Source organism: Lissotriton vulgaris, chromosome 5 (assembly GCF_964263255.1).
Source record: "Lissotriton vulgaris chromosome 5, aLisVul1.2, whole genome shotgun sequence".
Taxonomy (NCBI): Eukaryota; Metazoa; Chordata; class Amphibia; order Caudata; family Salamandridae; genus Lissotriton; species Lissotriton vulgaris.
In genome coordinates this window covers 809862765-809879400 of record NC_141693.1, presented here as the reverse complement: position 1 = coordinate 809879400, position 16636 = coordinate 809862765, and the positions used below count along the sequence as shown (strand labels likewise).

General features: G+C 43.5%; 1 protein-coding gene across 2 annotated transcripts in view; it reads right to left on the bottom strand.

The window, feature by feature from the left end:
* Nucleotides 1-263: 263 nt before the first annotated feature.
* MCU (mitochondrial calcium uniporter) overlaps nt 264-16636 on the bottom strand; it is a 774118-nt gene continuing 757745 nt past the window's right edge. For both annotated transcript variants that reach the window (XM_086922280.1, XM_086922281.1), the window contains 2 exons: nt 12863-12979; nt 264-2263 (listed from right to left, as the gene is read on the bottom strand). In XM_086922280.1, coding sequence (XP_086778406.1) covers nt 2186-2263; nt 12863-12979 — 195 coding nt within the window. In that variant the 3' untranslated portion in view covers nt 264-2185. The remainder of the gene's footprint in view (nt 2264-12862; nt 12980-16636) is intronic.

Below are 16636 nucleotides of genomic sequence, written 5' to 3'. Positions count from 1 at the left end.
GCTTAGTGGCAAGACTCGAAACTGTGGTGAACTTAAATAGGCGTTTTTAGCTAACATTATTTGACGACTTCTTAATGGGGCAACAATTAGCTGCGATGTAATTTCGTTTTAGATCATCTTTCGATTATTCTGTAATTTGCTCCCAAGATAAAAGTCACATAAACAGTGAATGAGTTGTAACATAGTTTAACTTGGACACAGTCAAAAATGTAAAGCCCACCATCTTTGAAGAACATTTCTCAATGAAAGAGCTTGACACTTCCTTTCAAAAATTGAATAAGTATTTATTGTTTCAGAATTACATTTCTCTTTTATACATATTTCATAAATGATACATGATTTTACACACCTTCAATAATTTGCCTAGTTTTTAAAGGACATTTCTTCATGCCCCGCCCACCCCACATACACAAACGCCCAGCAACAGTTGGGTGACAGACCTTGTGTTAAGTGTTTCTTCTCTTTAAAACTTTGCACACACACGTAGGATAAAACTATTAAAAATAACTCAGACCATTCAATAATATATTTATATATATATATATATAAAAAAAAGAAAATGTAAAGGAGGGAAAAAAGAAGGGCTGGAAGGGAAGTAAACATCCACTCCGTCCATCATACTTAGCAGGATGAGGTGGCGACCACACATTCATTTGTCCTTGCCACTGGCTGGTGTGGCAGCGACTGTTTGGTCTGCCTGCTGAAACCTCAACAAGTAGTGTTGGGAACAGATTGCTCAAGAGATCTGCCATACCTTCCAAGAGATGGCAATCTGACATCTGTTTCAACTTCACAAGGCACCTGACATCTGTTATTACCTTTTCTCTGTAAGAGTTTTGATATCTTGAATATTTCTGTGGGGAGAACTAAAAAACGCCCTCCCCAATGTTAAACATATAACCCCCTGCCCTACCCCTATCATGCCATGCCCCAATAGTCCAACAATGTTTTCAGCTAGAGGGAGGAGACTGCATTCTTGACATCCTGGAGGTGAGTTGATAAGAAAATAATGTATCCATTGTACATTTAGTGTACTTTTCACATCCAAGAAAAGGAGGAACAGAGCATCAGAAACTAGACCCACTGGATGTATGGCAACTTCATTTTAGGAGGACAGTTCCAATAAATCCCAGATGGATTTCAGCATCTATCCTCTACAGACAGCCTTTGCTAGGTAACAAAAAAAACATCCAGGAAGATCACGATTTGTGCAATGATGTGCATATTCGTTACAAAAATGCAAATGATCATTGCTTTAGACTTTGGCGCACACACTGCACTTCCATGCAGGTCTCAGTCCTGGTTCAGCAAAAACCCTCAGAAATGACTATTCACTCACCAGCCCAAACAAGCTGTGCTCTAGTCAAGGGCGGTGGGGGAAAGCCCCTCCTCCAACGCGATAAAGAATACATATAAAACCTATCATGCATTAAGCCCACAGACTGAAAGTTAAAAGTGCTAAGAAAGAGAGGAACTTTAAGTGTTAGGAGATTACAACGTGCCATTTACCTGACGTTCTCCACAAAGCTTCTGTTTGGTGTCTGGAGAAATGTGATCCTTGATGCAAATAGAATAGGCGAATGAGTGAGGGGTGGAGGAAATTGTAAAGACATCTGGGTTTGTGCATGGTTAGATGATTCTAGACAAAATACAGCTTAGGATCTTTCCACGGCCCACAGTCAAAAGGTTCTCTTAGAACAATCTCCTGCCACAGCCAGGCATGAATCCTTCCTATAATAAGGGATGTGGCCCAGTCTGAGGTTCCACTCCAATGGCTTTTATTGTGCATGCAACTGCCACGCCTGATCTACCAAGCCTGACCAAAAGGCAGGCATGTTACAGTTATGCAGGCCAAGACAACCCTCAACCAAAAAAAAGAACATAGCACAGTTAACTCAGTATGGAACCTTCTACTTTACATTTTTAAACCCACTGAATTTTCATCCAGAGAGGGAAAACAAAGACATGTATTAAGACAATTTTCCCCAAGCCCTTTACTGAGAGACTTTCAATTCGTACACCCATTCTTCAGATTTTATTTCATTTTATAATCCTCTCTTATTTTATTAATGCTAAAAATAAACATTCCACCCCAAACCACCTCCCAGCCACCACCTGCAACGTTTCATTCAAAGGCAAGAGTTTTCCACAGGTTTTGCCGGGTTATACAGTAGGTCTCTTTTTATCAATCTTTATCGCTGATCTGCTGGATAGGAAGGTTCACCTGTAGAGGGTCACGCAGCCTTTTAAGATCTAACTCCGTCTGCATGGAAAAAGAAAGTGATACGTTTGTAAGTAGCGGCTTACACCAGTAGGGCACAAGACTGTTACACATTTAAACATTTTTATTAAGAGTTAATTAATATATAGTTGTGGAAACACTGAGCCTTGTATAACAGTTTCGAGGCCTGTGGAAAATTTCTACTTGTAAATTGTGCTGCCCTGGTGACGTATTAGAACTATTGCCTGCTATGCAATCCCAACTCAAATCATATTCCTATAAAACTTCTGTGATCCATTCTGGCGATATTTCTAGACAGAGGCAAAGAGCCAAGGGCTAGGCTTTACAGAAACAAACCTCTTTGTTGGGGATTCACAATTATTCTTTCATTACCTTTTCCCCATCTTCTGCAAATATTTGTTTTCGGCGACTCAACTACATTATCTGCTTACAGGCAACAATGATTTTATTCGTTTTTATGCACTAGGGAAAAAAACAAGTTACTTCCCTGCACAATGTGGTTCTCCAATATTGATATATTTTATAGACTCACACGCTTGAATCTTCCTCATCGTCATAATGGGAGTCCCACCATAACATAAGAAATAGCAGTAATGCAACATCACCATTGACCTCCATCGAACAGAAAACGCACTTGAGTAACTTTTCCGAATCATTTTAAAACATCCAAACTTCAGCCAATCACAGTTAAGACATCAGAGTTCCCTTACCCACAGAGCCACAGCACAAGTGAATAGGTATACAAAAACTCTGAAGTAATTGGTGAGCCCAATCGGAGAGGGTCACATGTGAATCTATAAAATATATCAATACTGGAGAACAGGGGTACAGGTAGGCAACTTGTTTTTTCTCCAGTATTGAATCTTTTATAGATTCACATGCTTGAATCCAACTAGTATTATCAAACAGAAAATTACCTGGCCACCAGTTTAGTGTCCTGCTAATTTATTTAGCAGATTCAACATACAACACATTTAGTGATTGTATTATATTTTACCAATTGTACCTGATTCAAATCATTTTTGGGCAACAATTATTCAAATTTGATGCATTGAAAGAATACACATTTCATTCTACATTGTATAATTTTGTAATCTCATAACAAAACATATATTCATAAACTAATAAAGAAAAAAACTGTAAAATAAAATCACTAAATTACACCCGTCGATACTGTAAAATACCTGCCAGCGCTGGGACTATTTTTATTATTCGATTTTTAGGGCGCAAAGACAGGCGTGCTACGGGGATAAGACTTTTGGGGGGCTTTCTCGGGGTATGTTTGATGTGATGACACCCTCACTAGAGCCCCCATCAATGTGGGTCCCTCGTAGGCGAATATGGACGAGCCAACGCGTTTCCAATCCCCCTCTGCCTTAGGGGATTATCATCAGGGCTTGGACCACGGTGTAATCTTATATTCATCAACGTGACTCACTCTTGCAGTGGATATTTCTTCTTCTGTGGTGAATATGTACTCAATATCTTCGCACGTGTGTATTGATAAATTCCAATTTGTTTCCTTGCTCTTTATCAATTAGACTGAGGCTTTTTGTTGAGGGTTTGTAACTCCGCCTTAGAAGTAGTTCCTCATTCTTCAATGAGTGTTTATGGTTTCCACGTACTTCCTAAGTCCGCTCTTTTCAAGTGTAATCTTGATGGCTTTCAGGGAGCTTCTCTTCGACCACAGTTTGTCGGTAGTATATCTGAATGAACATGCATGAATCCAACTAGTAAGCAGTAAAAAACACAATAGGAGAAAAGAAAGGTGGTGGGCAGGCGAACCATACCACCATTACATAAACTTGTAGCATCAGAAACATAGAAGGCTAAAAGACGCCTACGTTAAGCAAAGAGATGCTGAAGTGTAGCTTGTCCAACAGCGATATTTCAATTTTTCCAACCATCCAGGCAGTAATGCTTTGTGAGTGTGTAATCGTTTGCCCACGTTGCCGCCTTGCAAATGTCCGGGAGAGATGCTCCCGCAAAAAGGGCAGAGGTAGTCACCACTTTCCTAGTAGAGTGAGCTTGTGCTTTCACAAAAAGCGGGAGGCCAGCTTTTTCAGGACAGAAGGAAACCGTGGAGGAGACCCAACAAGCAATGCTGGCCAGTGTCAAGGCCTATCCATTCCTGGGTGCTGAGAAAGAGATCAGTAGCTGAGAGGATTTACAGAATGTCTCCGTTATATGCAGAGAATGCAACGCCCTTTCCGCTGCGGAGGATGGATTAGGAAAGGAAGTTGGTAAAACAATCGGCTCATTGAGGTGGTAAGCTAAAGGCACCTTAGGTATAAAAGAAAGGCTAGTGCACAGGATAACCCTGTCTGGCAAAAACTGCAGATACAGTTCTTTTATAGTGAGAGCTTGAATTTCATGGAGCCGTCCGGCTGAGGTAATGGCCAAGAGAAAAGACACTTTCCAGGAGAGGAACTTTAATTCACATTTGTGTATTGGCTCAAAGGAAGGATGCATTAGTTGCGGCAGAACAGTGTTTATTTGCCACAAAACTGTAAGATGCTTAAAAGGAGGAAATACTCTAAAAAGTCCCTTTATAAATTCTTTGACGAGTTAGTTAGACCACAGAGAAGTTTGATTTGAATGTTTTCTATACCTAGAAATTAAAGCAAGATTAACTCTTATGGAAGAGTGAGAAAGTCCTGATTTCGCTAAGTGCAAGAGATAAGGCAGCACCTGCTCCGGAGATTAAGAGAATGGATGCAAAGCTTGCGAGATACACCAAGCACATAATCTCTTCCATTTAGCTGTGTAACATTTCAATGTAGATGGAGCTCGAGACTTCTGTAGTATCTTAGTATACTCCTTGGAAAGCCTCAAATCCCCAAATTCAATGTGGTGAGGAGCTAAACCGGCAAATAAAGAGGGAATTTGTGGATGAACCACTTGGCCCTGGTCATGTAGGGAAGATCCTCCTTTGGAAGAAGAGAATCATAGAACACTCTTATAAGCGATGTAGCTCGGTGTACCGGAACTGGCTTACCCAACCTGGAGCAATGACAATGATCGAACAAGTGTCTTGCTTCATTGTTTGAAGTACTTGAGAAATGGGTGGAAACAAGGAAAAAGCATAGGCGAAAATCCCCGTCCAAGGAAACTGGAAGGCTTCTCCCCATGAATTTTGATGAGGATGTCCGCTTGCAAAAAGAGGACACTTTTTGTTGAGGAATGTAGCAAACAGATTTAATGTTGAATAACCCCAGGATTGAAAAACCTACTTCAAAAGTTGGTCGCTGAGATCCCAATCGTGGCACTGTTTGGAGGCCCTGCTGAGAGAGTCGGCCTTCTCGTTGTGAATCCCTGGCACATGCTCCACTTGCAAGGAGATGTGGTTGACAAGGAGCCATTCCCATATCTGTTGAGCAAGCAGGGAAAGCACTCGAGATCTCGTTCCGCCTTGCTTTCGGAGGTAAAACATTGTTGTAGTGTTGTCCATCCTGACGAGCACCGACACCTTTGAATCGAGGCAGGAAGGCCTTCAGACCTTAAAACAAGGCTTTGAGCTCCAGAATGTTTATATGACACTCTGATTTCTGTTTGGACTACTTGCCATGAACCTGTAATTCTTGAAGGTGAGCCTCCCATCCGTCCATCAACACTTCCAAGGTCATCACCAGTTGTGGTACAGAGTGAATGAAAGACCTTGCGACTGGGTGTTCTTGACCATCCACCAGGCCATAGCGGCAGTCATTGATGGTGAAATGCGAACCTTGTCGTTGAATGAGCCTCGAGACTGAACCCACTGTGCACCAAGCTGTTCCTACAGCAGTCACATGCGAAGCCGGTAATTAGGAATGAGCGGGATAAAAGAGGACATAATCCCCAGCATGGACTTGTACTGCTCCCACAGAAACGAACCTTCTTGTTGAAAGAAGCTTTGTCATATTCATAATCCGCATTATTCTTTCCTGAATGGGAAAGGCTTTGTCCAGCACTGTGTCGAGACAAGCACTCAGAAAGACCAACAATTGACCTGGATAAAGGACCATTTTTCCAGATTGATGCAAAGTCCTTGATTCTGGAAGAGAATCTAACAGGCTCTGGGTGAAATTTCAGCCGCTTGAAAAGACAGAGCCTAGATGAGCCAATCGTCCAGATATGGTAACACCTGTTGACCTGAACTTCTTAAGAAGGTGTAGAAAGGTGGATATCTGACTATATGGTTACCCAAACTTTTTGCCTAGTGTTTAGCTGGTTTTTTACTTAGTTGGCCTGGGATCCTGCTAATCAGGGCCCCAGGCTATCCGCTCACTCTGTAAAATGGACTCCATGTACTTGAAGTACATCTCCAATTGGATATTGGGTCACCTTGTGAGCCCCTGTATAGTGTACCATAGGTACCCAGGGCATAGGTGCATCCAAGGCCTACCAGGGGCTGCAGCATGTATTATGCCACACCTGGCTGGCCATCCAAACTGACAACTGGCTGATCACTCAGCTGGGGCAAGGTCATGTAATCACCCCTTGCTTAGTTATAGTATTCCTATACCTACCATTACATATAGACACATATATACCTATAAGTCACTCCTATGGCAGACCTTGACAATTCTGAAGGCAGAGTGCTTGGTTTTATGTGAGATGGTGCTCTAGCATGAGCTGAGCCTGTCTGCAGCTTTCGGAACCATGTCCTTATAGCTGTTCTATGATATAGCCATACCATATATTCTTAAGTGCATTATAATCCTCGCGGTTAATCCTAACTTTGGTTTGGCTTTATCAAAACATGTCGTGTAAGGTGTCATACGCTTTGGAATACTACCCCGCCAGTCCTGGCGGCGGGGGAAGCATTCCACCTTTCTGGAGGGAGAAGACATGTAGGTGTAGCTTTACCCGGTTAAAGTTAAACAGAGCCTCAGCATCACAAAATGGATGCTTCTGCCACAGACACGAGTCTGACCTCCTGCTGCTGGACGAAACTCCGTCAGGGGAGGCCTGGACAATAGGTTTTCTGCCTTGGGAGGTGCTAGCACCTCCCCAGACAGGTTATAGTGTATTGGGGCAGGGTGGGTTGAATGAAATGACACTGCCTGGGGCACACAAGGTGCTCCATGCATAGCCCGGCTCAAACCAGTTGCTGGGGCACCCCAGCCCCAGCTCTGGCGCGAAACTGGACAAAGGGAAAGGGGTGTAACCACCCACTTCCCAGGTTCCACCCATAGGAGGGACCTAGCAGGTAATCCAGCCCCTTAGATTGGTATAAAGCTAGGAGCTGTGTCTAGAGACATTAGATTATCCTGAACTGAAACAAAACTCTGGACCTTCGACATTCTAATGCAACTAGAAGACTGAAGAATCTCCCTTGTGGGCAAGGAGTGACCACCCTGTGCAATCCGTGACTTGCCGGTTTCCTTTGTCGACGCAGCATCTGGACTTTCAGACTTCTCTGACTCTGACCCACAGCAAAGCTGAGACCCATGGCGGACACGAGAGACGTGGGTCTGGACTACCTGCAGTACCTGCTTTTTGCTAACTGTGCAGCTTCTGAGGCGACCTCGAAGTTGTGCATTAGGACTTGAGAAGCCCCAACCCGAGCCGTAAGTGCACCGAAGCTCAGCCCTCCACTCTCCACGAGTGCCGCGTGGGGCCTGCGCTTGCATTTCTCCACGACGCGTCTTCGCGGTTGCTAGCCCGTTGGCTAGTGGCCCTCCTGAAGACATCCTTGTGAATCAACGCTGCTTGCCTGGTTGCTCTGGGCTTGCTCCTGCTTGCCTGTAAAGGGGAAGCTCCTTAGACCTTACTGGTCTGAACAAGAAGCCGCTCTTCCTTCCTGCGTGGATTGCCTTTGCCAAGGCTTGTTGACTCCAATCCGGAAGCCGACACCGCAAACAGCGAGATCCTTCGTGGGAAAGTCTGTATCCAGCTCCTGGTCGTCGTTGCCTCCTGGTCCACGTGGCTGCAGAGACAAGTTTCGCATCTTTACCTGATTGCAACTCGACATTGCCTGGCTCCTTCCTGGTCACTAGCTAGTGACCCAGACTCGGTACCCTCTGCTTTCAGGTTCTTCACTGCTCCGATCCACCCTTGGATCCATCCGGACATCTTACTCCTGCACGCCTGCAGCATCTTTGTGCAGCTCTCAATAGGATTCGACCACAAAACCGGACACCTATGCACCCTGCTTCCCTGGGTGAGGTAACTCGTGTACTCCGGTGCTCTCGTGGGTAACAACTATCCAAGTGTCCTAGTTTAACTGGGTTTTCCCGTAGTCCATCCGGAAGTGTCCGAAATCAACTACTTTGTAACTTGAATTCCCATTGAAAGCCTATGGTAACTCGCGTGTGTGTTTAGACACTGCACACGCATCCTGTGGGACTCCTACTTCCTAACCTTTGGTTGGCCAGTGTAGCCCCAGCGATTCTCTAGGCCCTAGCCCTATTCACCTTTCCTGAAGTGGTACTTATACCACTTACTTAGTATATGGTTCGTGAGGCCCCAGGGCAGAATTGTATTTGTGCAACTTATAGTATGCTTATTGAGTAACTTGTGCTGTATCTCGAACTCTGACCTCATAAAGAGTGCAGAGGGGTTGTGTTAGTAATAAATACATATATATTTGATATATACTTTGTGTGGTGTCCTTTCATTTGGTATTCAAGGGGTTATTATTGGTACAACAATTGGCTTCACATGCTCTCTGAAGTGTTAGCCTAAGACTGCTTTGTCCCTGGTACCACCAGAATAGCTGGTCTATAAGGTTGACTTTACAACCATCACCATAAGGTTTTTTTTGACTGATACAGGGTGCCCACTAGAATATTGGACATCCCATATCAGGCCAACTTCTCACAGAAGGCTCCTATCGGTGCCATGCACTTTGTGAAAACCGTGGGACTGGACTTTGAATTGGTTAACCATATATTGAATTTTAATGGCGCCTTTGCACCTTGAACTTGAAAAATCTTCGAAGTTGAGGGTGAATGGGAATATGAAAGTAGGCGTCTAGGAGATCGAGAGAAACCAGAAAATCCCTTTTTCCATTAGCAGAAGAATCTTCAGAAGAGAGCACCCTGAAAGATTGACTCTTGATTAACTTGTTCAGCATCCTAAGGTCCATGACCTAAAACCATTTCTCATTTTTCTTTTTGATGCGGAAGAAGTGGGAATGAACACCCCGGTTTTGCTGGTTGACTGGTACTTCCTCTATGGCCTGCTTGAGAAGAAGCAAGTTTATTTCCTTCTGGAGATCTGGAAGGTGACTGAGCAGAATATTGTGCGGTGAAACATTTGGAGGATGCTGAATGAATTCTAGTGTGTGGCCATGTTGGAAGATGTCTAGAACCCATCTGTCTGAAGAAATGGAATTCCACATCTGAAAGGATGCGGAGAAGATGCGATAGTGGTGTGGGACTATGGTAGCAGGGGCCTGATGAACTTCATTGTCTCCTGTTGTATTCTTGGGACTTTCCAGCAGATTGCTGCCTCTTGCGTCCTGCCGGTCTTTAATAAGTCTGAGCGGTGTTGGACTGCAAGGACCGTTTGTACGGCTGGGAGGTAGTCTGCGGATATAGTTGGCACAGCTGCTGAAATTGCGGAAGGGGTAAGAATTTCCCCTGACCTCTGGCCCGAAAACGGCGCTGCTGGAGGTGGTCTACGGCTTTGACTGTGTCCGAATCCTTCTTGATAGATTGGTAAGCACAAAGGCAAGGAGCTACAAACAAGCAATCCCCATCAAAAGTCATATCTAAAACCTTTCTTTGGACCTCTGGACAAAAGGTGGTTGCTTTTAGCCATCCCTGGCGACGCAGGACCGCCGCTCCAGCAAGTTGCCGAAATGCAGTGGATGAAACTTCCGAAGCTATCTCAATGAGCTCCAAAGACGCTCTTTCTGTCTCCAAAAGAATATCTTTTGCCTCTTTCTTTTTATCCTCTGGGAGATACTACAACAGAGTAGAGATGTCCGAACACATCTGCCGGTCATTTCTCCCCCAAATTGGACATGGCATTAGAGGCTCTAATGGAGGTAGCCGCCAAAGCTGAGAATCTCTTACTAATATTGTCGATGCGACAACCCTCTTTGTCCGATGGGGCAAGTCAGGGAGATGCTGGATTATTGGCTCTTCTATGTGCTTCTTGCATGATTACAGAGTCCAGCCTCGGGTGACCAATGAGGCATGCAGGCGAGTCATCAGGAGCCTTCCATTTCTTGTCCAGTTTTGGAATAACATCTGTAATGGAGGCAGGTGTTTTTATTCATTTTAGCCTTTCTTGCCATTTACTGTCAATGATAGGAATTGCTCTCACTGAAAGTCGAGTGCCTGGCTTAAAGTCATATAGACAACACTCCGTCTGTTTGGTTGGCATTGGCAAATCAAAATGTTTGGAAGCGTGCTCTAGAAGATCATAAAATCCCTGATATCTGCCAGAGGGGAATACGCAGCAGGAGGATTATGAGATGGTGGCAAGGGGCTATGTGGTCATCAGGTTCATCATGGGCATCTGTGTCTGCTTGTATCTAACCTTCTTCTGTCTGAGCATCCGGAGTGTTCTCTACAATGACTATAGGAGGAGGAAGGGTCTTCTCTCTTGTGGATTTGGGAGTACTTTGGCCTGGAAGAATAGTGCATACCTCTTGGAGAGGTAAAGGCTTCTGAGGAGCATTTGTGTCCGGAAAACGCTGGTAATAATCGTTAAAGATGTGATGGAGATCCAACACCAGAGACATTGGAACGTTCATTGATGGTTCCCTGAACTGATGACGCTCCTCCTCTCTGTCATCGTAAGGATAACGTTCCTAGAAGGAATCCTGCCTCTGCAAGGCGGATGTGTCTTTCCGCAAAATAAAATCCCCTGGCAGACAAGATGGATCATTGCCCTCAATGTCCTCATAATCAGAATATTGGCACTTGACCCTTATTTGCGATGGACTTTATGCAGGGCCAAACATACCTTCTGCTTCTGACTCTTGGAAGTACAGAAGGCAAATAGGAGGTAAAGGAGATATTTTGGAGAAATCCTGAATTTGCCTGGGCTGAAGGAGACAGATTTTTTCCTCCGTTGGTGGTCTAGTTGATGGGCTTGATGGAAGTTCAACCACCGATGCAATCCTCTGTGGTACAGTCGAAAGTGCGTGGACGGCCTTAGTCTGCGGGGACGCTGTTGCTAGAACAGACAACAGATTGGTGGTGAACTGTAAAATTATTGTCGGTGAAGGCCATCGGTGATGACTACATTACTGTCGTCGAAGCTCCCGTTGACGCTGCTGCCGTCTACGTCTTGACAGTCGCTGACAAAGCTGTCAACAGTGCAGGAACCTCTTGTTTTACTGAGGAGTGAAATCTTCGACGGTCGAGAAGATTGGTCTCTAAGAGGAGTCAGAGAAGCAGATGGAGGAGCTGGAGAGAGGTTTGACACCTCTGCCTGAGGTTTCTTGTGGTGTTTAGGCTCAGATGTATCATGGGACTAAGATCTCTTAGAGTCCCCAAGGTGTGAAGAGGGACTGCCCTCCTTTCTTTTCTTTGAGGAAGAATGGGTCTTTTCCTCAGGTTCAGAGTCTGAATCTGTAGCAGCCTTAGTCTTCATTAGCCAGAGTAACAGCGTACCCTCCCTATCTTTGAGGGTTTTAGCTGAAAAAGTGCGGCAATACTTGCATTCCTCGGGTTTGTGGTCAGGTTAGAGGCAATATAGGCACTGTTTGTGGGGGTCTTCAGAGAATAGCCTATACTTCCCACAGGTGTTACAGGGCCTAAAAAGCCCTTTTTTAGGCTCTGGCATCTCAAAAGCAGGAAGGGCTAAAGAATAAAACCCAAGAAATACCTTGAGAGTAGCTAAAGCCGAGACTGGAGGTCAAAAGTTGAGAAGAAAATACTGTAATGAGCAAAGCTCAGGGAGACTCCCTATCACATAACATGCGGTAAGAAATCTGAGGTATGGTGGCTCTGTGGGGAAGGGAACTTTGAGCTCTCAGCTGTGATTTACCTGAAGTTTGGATGTTTTAAAATAAGGCTGAAAAGTTACTTAAGTGAGTTTTCTGTTCTATGGTGATGTTGTATTACTGCTATTTCTTATGTTACCGTGGGACTCCCACCATGACGACGGGGAAGATTCAAGCAAGTGAATCTATGAAAGATTCAATACTGGGCAACCAAAAATATAAATATTAACAGATTTGTGACTGTTTCCATCTCAAATGAAATTCACTGGTGCAGTGCATCACAACAAAACTCGGCAGAACGGATCTGGCCCGTAACAGTCAACGAAGGGTGTTTGTCATCAGGGTTCACTTAGACAGGAGAAGAGGAACTAAATATCCACTGACTCCCAACATGCTGCTACTAGAGGTTTCGACCCCAAGTTACACATGGTTTAACACAAACTGTATTGGAGGTGGTTTTACACCCAAGTGGACATAGTGAATCTACAACCCATTTTCCAACACACAATTCAACAGTAAAGACTCTGAATGTCAACCGCTTTTGAAGTGCACACCACAACTGTGTCCAATAGTTAGAGGGCGTAGTCATGAGAATTCAAGCTGCAAAGTGTTACTAGTCCTCATGCTTGTGATATTTGATCACAGTTTAATATATATTGGAGGACCTATGACATTATTATAAAGCAACATGAGGCACACCATTTTTTAATGCTATTGCACATTTCTATTACCTGAGCAATTGCATCCTTGAGTTCATTGTATTTGTCTAGGTCAAAACGGGTCTTTTTGGCTCCTTTATGGAAGAAAAGTAAGTACTGTCTGTCCCTTGCATCTGGATAGATGTACTCCTGCAATGAAGCAACGTCAGTAAAATTAGCATGAAGTAACATTTAAGGTTTTGAACAGATTACTGTTGATGTTAAAGGTGTGCTAGAATCCAACAATTTACAACTCAAAGTCAAGTAAATCCATTAAAATATAAATTATGTTGAATATCACCGCAAGTTACCTCAAATGCCTCTATATGAATTATGTCAAGGTGCCAACAATGGATTTTAGACTTAAGAGACTATTTGAAATCTGTGAATACGTTGAGTGCTCTACTGTTGCATCATAAATTAATTATCATGAACAGTATTAAATCTAATCTAAAAAATTGAATGACTCCACAAAGCCGGGTGTATTGCTTATTTCTGTGTTTATAACCATTCACATATGATTTCAGGGTACAAACATTTCTTCTAGTAAATCGAAGAAACCCATTTTCTGTCCAGCTGTTTAAACATAGTTGGATGCAATCTAGGCCCTATGTGTAGGTCTGTTATTGCTATGTTGATGAAATGGGTTTGGTACATTGCCAACCAGGATGAAGTGTTATATGTAATTGTTGGACACCTGTGATCAATGTACTTACTTGAAGAAACGTTTGTACCCTGAAATCATATGTGAATAGTTATAAAAACTGAAATACAACCGGCTTTGTTCAGAATCATTCATTTTTTAGATTTAATTTAATACATGTTCATGATAATTAATTTATGATGCTACAGTCGAGCATCTAAACTATTTACAGATTTGAAATTGCCTGGTAGTTAAAATCCCTTGTTGACACCTTAAACAGATAACCCTTGTTACCCAACCCCACATAGGTAGATTGGGTTGCCCACATTTTGATGATTTTATATCTGAAATAAAGCATCTTAAAAGGAGAATGCAATTTTAAATGAAATGAATTAAAGGTAAGTACTGGCATTAATTAAAGCTAAAATGGCCATGAATGTCACATTGCATGCAAACAGACGCATGATGACTTAAGCAGACAAATGGAAGCGGAGGCATGACAGCCATCTTGGTATAGGTTTTCTATTAAAGCAAAACCACTCAAAATTGAAATTGGTGTCCAATGCATGGGAAAGCAAGGTTTACCATCTTGGAATGGGTTTGTATTAAAGAAAAGCAATTCCAAGTCGGCAGCGATGCATGCGTGTGCATGTATCAAATCCAAATAAGCTGCTGATGCGGGCACATGTATTGTGATGGACTCTGCCATTTTGGCACTTTTATTGTACTGCTTCAACATAGCTGACAGCCATTTTAAAACAGTCATTTAAATGTTGAAAAGATGGTGTAGGGCAGCGTTAAAAAAAATGTGGATAATGGCTTGGAAGCAATTTGCATCCGACGGTAGCCCCCCAACATAATTAAAGTAAAACTGAAAATTGGGAGCGGCAGAAGGTGCATCGGTCACGCAGGAGTACATACAGAGACCATGGATAGAATGATGGCAAAGTTTGATAAACAAATGTAAAAAAAAAAAAGAAAAAAAGAAATACAAACGGGGAATTGAAAGGGTGACTGAGTGAAAAGAAAGTGCGTGGGGGTGGGCCCTGGGATGTTAGAGGAACACGCATGGGAGACACCAAGACAAGTACCCCACGAGTGCCGAATGGATGGATGAAGAAAAATAGTCCCTTCAAGTCAACAGTGAAAGGATACAACTCATTCAATCAGAACACTGAGACTGTAATATCCAGGGGAGGACCAAACACAATAATAGGAAGGAACGCCACTGATTCAAGAGTGGAAATCTGCCCATTCATGGTCAAAGGGCTGACATAAAACCATTGGAAATAGGTATGGACAATTCACAAACATTTTGAACTCTGTCCAGGCCACCCTCGAAGACCATGTAATTTACATCATCAACTGTGAAATCCATCCAAGGAGATGCTATAACACCCCTCTTGAACAGCAAAGCCTCAAACAGTGAAGGAATCTTCTGAGAATTCGTAAAACAGGACAGATCCATTCACTGCAGAAAAATGATATCAGGGATGTAGATGGTCTCACCAACTACCTCCTCATTGCGCACAAATGAAATAATCATTGGTAAAGCAGTCTTCAAGCAACATGATCAGATCAACTAGAATAACGTCCTTCAGAATTAGTCATCCAGATTTGGACAATGTTGTGGCACAGACATTGCCTTCCCTCAGGTAGTTGACAACACCATCCTAATCACAACCAAGAATGACCACTATTCTACTATCCTTCTTGACCTCAACTTCAGCTGTGATTTTTAAAGACTGCAGGCAGAAGGAACACACATCATTCTTGATGGCAGAGTGCTTTGAGCCAAATACACGGGCTACTTGAAAGCCAAAATCTCCAGGAAATAATTCCTTTTGATCGGGGACAAAACTGCCTGACATTCTTTCATATTTGCTCAATGCTGATTCAGGGGGTGGTTCTTCTTGTAAATTCTCTCTGCTGGTGAATCTCTTCAGTAATCCCAGGTAGAAATAATATGCCAGATCTGAATCTAGTACCTATAATTCCTCTTTAGTAGGCTACCACCTCTCTTCTTCCTAATGGTTCTAAGCAATATTTTCTGAACCTTCTTGACTTGCTGGGAGAGAGCTTTCTGCTATAATGCACTCACTTGGTTTTGTATGCAATGCGTGTGCCTCAATTACAGGCTGGTAACTTTACTTTGTGCATTGATGTAATATATAAAAGTTATGCTTCTTTTGATAATTAGGGAATCTAATGTAGAGTTGCCAGTTTCTTTAAAATGTACGCCATGCCATCCCTTTCATGAACAAACAAGAGTACTAGTGAGGCCAAAATGGAGCACTGTGCACTGAAAATGCTCCTTGCCCACCGTGAGCGGCAGGTAATGCTGGAAGGACTGCAGGTTAGGGGTAACAAAAATTAAGTGTCCTGCAGGTCCAACACCACCATCCAGCCACTGGGCTCTAGGGTAATAAGGACCTGGGCTATCATGAGCATCTTGAATTTGCCCTTCTACAGGAAGGTGTTGGGAGCACGGAGATCTAAAACAAAGGCTTTCCTGCTCCTTTGTTCACAAGGACGTAGTGAGAGTAACACCAAATCCCCACTTCCTAGGACATACCCTTCTCTGTGGTCCCTTTGGCCAAAAGGGCCTGCACATCAGAAAGCAAGGCTGAGTCCGCTTTGTCACCAAAACGACAAGTCATCAAAAGGCATGTACATTAAGGATGCTTTGATATCCACAGAAAGGCCTGTAGACTGCATCCAGTCCTGGCGTCAGAGCCACGCTAGTGCCCACTGCTTGACCTAGACAGACAGTCATGTCCAAGCCAGAACATATGACAAACTTTGCAGCATTGCGGCAGTCTTGCATAGCCTGGTAAGGGACGCCCGAAGGTGATTCGGAACAGCTGGTAGGACGAGTGAGACGGTATTCTAAAGAGCATAAGATTAGCAGACTATAAGGCAGCTGACATTCACAAGCTCAGGGCCAGGCTGCTAGAGGGGAAAATAAAAGTTTCCCAAATATTTCTATTCTTTTAGATTCAAAATCAGGTGGAGTGGAGGGAAAAGGGTTGGGATTTACTTTGCTTGTGAATGCCTGTACCACTGGGGTCTCTGGCATCAGGTGTGGAGTAAGAAAGCAAACACAAGGAGATGGATGGAGCACAAACTTTTCAGGCACTCCCACTCCCCCCCCGGTCACAGAT